At 56.7% G+C, this 3,602-nt stretch overlaps 1 protein-coding gene across 1 annotated transcript in view; it reads left to right on the top strand.

Moving 5' to 3' along the window:
- DOC2B (double C2 domain beta) overlaps positions 1–3,602 on the top strand; it is a gene marked incomplete at its 5' end in the record, with an annotated part of 18,609 nt that overhangs the window by 8,032 nt on the left and 6,975 nt on the right. The window contains one exon of the mRNA XM_013005739.2: positions 3,362–3,519. Within this exon, the coding sequence (XP_012861193.2) occupies positions 3,362–3,519 (158 nt within the window). The remainder of the gene's footprint in view (positions 1–3,361; positions 3,520–3,602) is intronic.

Below are 3,602 nucleotides of genomic sequence, written 5' to 3'. Positions count from 1 at the left end.
GGGTAGACAGGCCCCTAGCGGCTGGGCACAGAATGGCAGGGAGAAGGGGGTAGGGCTGGGAGACCCATTGGGAGAGGAGACCCATCCAGGCCTGGCCAGGAGTGCAGGGGGCTGGGGCCCAGTGTGACAGTCAGGAGAGTGTCTGGATGCCAGGCAGGAGGTGCCCACAGGCTGGGCGAGGCAGTGAGGGGCTGGGCAGGGTCAGCGTTCGGGGCCATTAACGGAGGCACGGAGGGCGGAGGGTGGGAGGAGCAGCTGCAGCCGCTGAGGAGCTCAATTTGAACCTGTTAACTGGAGGTGCCGGTGCTAGCCAGAGGAGACAGGAGATCATTCTTTCCTAGAAGTTACAATTGTTTGAAAACGAGTCAATAAGATTTTGCCCTCTGGCTGTCTCCAGCAGCTGAGCCCTTCCTCAGGCCTTCTAGGTCCATTTGTCTCTCTCATCCTCCTCCCTCCCACCTCCCAGCAGGGCCAGGAGGCCTGGGCCAGAGCTCCCAGCGCCTGGAGACGACAGACACGCTGCTGCCCAGAGACCAAGACAGGGACAGTGTTGGGCGCGCGCACATACACACACACTTTCCTCTAGAGCCTTGGAGGTGGGAAACGGGGCCTGGGCCATCCCCAGCCTGCCAAGTCCGAGGGAAAAATAGCTGCAGTGTCCGTGGCTTCCAACCAGAATCGCCCGGTGCTTCATAGCGTGATCACATCCTTGTCACGTCCCCATTGGTGTAATGCTGCTCGCCTTTGTTGTGGTGTGATTAGTCACAACTACAGCTAACCTAGTTTCTCCCAATGAGCTATGTCACTCCTGAAAGGCAGCATCAACTCCTACTATAGTTCTGGTCACTGGCAGACACGAAGCACAGTGTGGATACCTGAGCGTGCATGTGTGTGTGTGTGTGTGTGTGTGCGCGCGCGTATCTATGTGAGCATGCTCGCATAGGCACGTGTGTTTCCTGGATGCATGTATGTGTGCATGTGCATGTGTGGATGTACATCTGTGTGTAAGAGCATGCTTGTATGTGTGTGTTTCTAGATACGTGTGTGCATGCGGGTGGGTGGCTACACATGCGTGCGTGCCTACGGGGCATGATGGGAACATTGCTGAGCCTCCCTGAGGACTTGCTCCATGGCCCAGGTTCAGGGGCGGGCGGGGGTCACGGGCCAGCAGCTCTGATGGGGGGGGCGTGCTTCCAATTTTTGTCGCTACTGTTCATTGCCATCAACTTGGCCCCAGCTCCTGGGTGTACCCCATGAACAATGAATGAAACTGTCGCTGCAGTATGATCCACGGGGTCTGCTCTTCCCGCCTCTAGTCAGTGACGCCACAGGGTTGGCATGGACTCCTCTCTAGAAGAAAGGGCCCCCGGTGGCGGAGGGGTCACGCGTTGGGCTGTTGGCAAGCCCCAGCCACTCCACGGCAGAAAGAGAGGCTTTCTCCTCCCGCGAAGATGTAGTCTCCAAAACCCACGGGGCAGTGCCACCCTGTCCTACGGGTCGCTCTGAGTTGGCATCGACTTGCCGCCAGGGTTTAGAATCTTTGGAAGTAGGTCTTTCTTGCTGGTTTGTCTTCATCTGGAAGTGCCCGGAAACCTGATCTCCGGAGGGACCCAGCCGCTCTTGGCCTAGAGGCACAGATTCCAGCACCCAGCCTCTCACAAAACACCCGTGGGGCAGCTGGGGGATTCGAACGATTCGAACTCCCAGCTTGTGCTGAGCAGCCCAACTCGAGGGCCTCCAGCCACCAGGGCTCTCTGGACACTGCCCCTAGGTGTGTTTGTTTGCTCTAACCCTCATCCTGAACAGTGCTCACTTCATGCTCTGCATGGGACACACCAAATGGCCCTGCGCCTGGCTGTCTGCGCGCCTCCCACCACACACACTAGCACAAGTGTCACCGCTGGGCGAGCCCCCAACACAAAGCCCTCAGCCGGGGTGGCAGACAATGAAATCCCACCTCCTGATCCGTCTGCCATGGCTGCCGGAGCACCGAGTGGAGAAAGATGCTGAGCCTGAGGCTGCCTGTGAGCTCAGGGCAAATGCTGTGATCAATTAGTCATGTCTGCTCTGGGCGTGGGAGGGAACTGAAGAGTAGGAGGTGGGTCGGATGGGGATGGGAGTGGGGGTGCTCCCTGACTGCTCCCACCTCCAAGGAGGCTTGGTGTTTGTCCTACTTGTGTTGGGGCTGCCTGGGGACTCAACTTGAGTCCAGAGCAGAGCAAAGGGGTCTCGGGGGGCTTGGCACTGCAGCCTGCGTGTGGAGGGGTGATCTCCCGGGAGGTGCAGCTCAAACTGGTAGGTGGGGAGCAAGCAGCAGCCAGAGGACAGAAAGGGGTGGTCTCAGACAGGGCCTTTGATCTGTGACAAAACCGCACGTTTTCTTTAAGAGACAACTGATTTTTATTTAAGAGAAACACGATGATACATGATTAACTTACAAATGAAGCTGTGATACTCTGCAATTCAATAACATTTAGAATACTCAGCATTATACAGCACTTGAAATACTGGGTTTGACGTAGTGTGAGGGTCGGCTGGGTCAGTCCGTATGACAGTCCCCAGGGCGTTGTTTGTCTTTACGTTTGGGGCTTCTTTTCTAAGAACTTTTCAACCACATTCACAGTTATCACTGAAGTAATGCTTTCACTGGTGAAAACCAGTGTACTGGGATTAACACTCGATGTATGTTTGCGTCAGAGGGGCGCGTATCCGCAGAGAGAGGTGGACCACACGGAGAATTCCGGGACTGGGGGCTCAGGAGAAAACGAGTGGGACTGCATTTGCCCCGTTGCACAGAGGAAGGTCGGCCTCGTGGTGGGAGGAAAATGGGGACGGGGCCTGTCATTTTCGTTGAGGAAATCAAAATGTACCGGCGTGACACCTCCCCTAAAGCGAGTGTTAAAAAGCGAAACCCATTCTTTTTTTTTTAATAATTTAATTCTGACACTTAGTTGGATAAAGACGCTACTTATAACAAACAATATAATAATCTGTGGAATACCTTTTGCAACATTTCATTTTGCCCTCACTTAAGCAATAAGAAATGTTGCTCTAACTACTTAGCTCACGGGCAGGCAGGATTGGCCCATGGGCCGTAGTTCGCGGACCCCTGGGTGCGCCCATGCAGGTCGTGGCAGCCAGCTCTGGGGGGTGGTTTTATCCTGCAGGGTCAGGTCCTGCCTTAGGAAGACTGCCCCCCAGGGCCAAGTGCCTGCACCGGATGGTGGTCAATGGGCAGACTGGCAGCCGAGGTGGGCATGGACAGACTCAGGGGCCCATGGCCTGAGTCCAGAGGGTGGGCCAGGCCGGAGCTGGTGGTGGGAGCCGGCGAGGGTGCCCGAGTGACCACCCTGCCCAATAGGTCGACAAGGCAGAAGAGAAGTCCCTGGAGGAGCGCGGCCGGATCCTCATCTCCCTCAAGTACAGCTCACAGAAGCAGGGCCTGCTGGTGGGCATCGTGCGCTGTGCTCACCTGGCCGCCATGGACGCCAACGGCTACTCAGACCCCTACGTGAAAACGTGAGTGTGCGGCCAGGCTGTGCCCGCTCCTGCTCCTCCCTCCGGGGCCTGATCGCACGGAGGGAGCCCTAGATGTTGGGCCC

Source organism: Echinops telfairi, unplaced genomic scaffold (genome assembly GCF_000313985.2).
Source record: "Echinops telfairi isolate 266 unplaced genomic scaffold, ASM31398v2 ScPeMD7_7458;HRSCAF=8496, whole genome shotgun sequence".
Classification (NCBI taxonomy): Eukaryota; Metazoa; Chordata; class Mammalia; order Afrosoricida; family Tenrecidae; genus Echinops; species Echinops telfairi.
The sequence above is the reverse complement of the archived record's forward strand: the minus strand, read 5'-3'. Positions and strand labels throughout refer to the sequence as shown.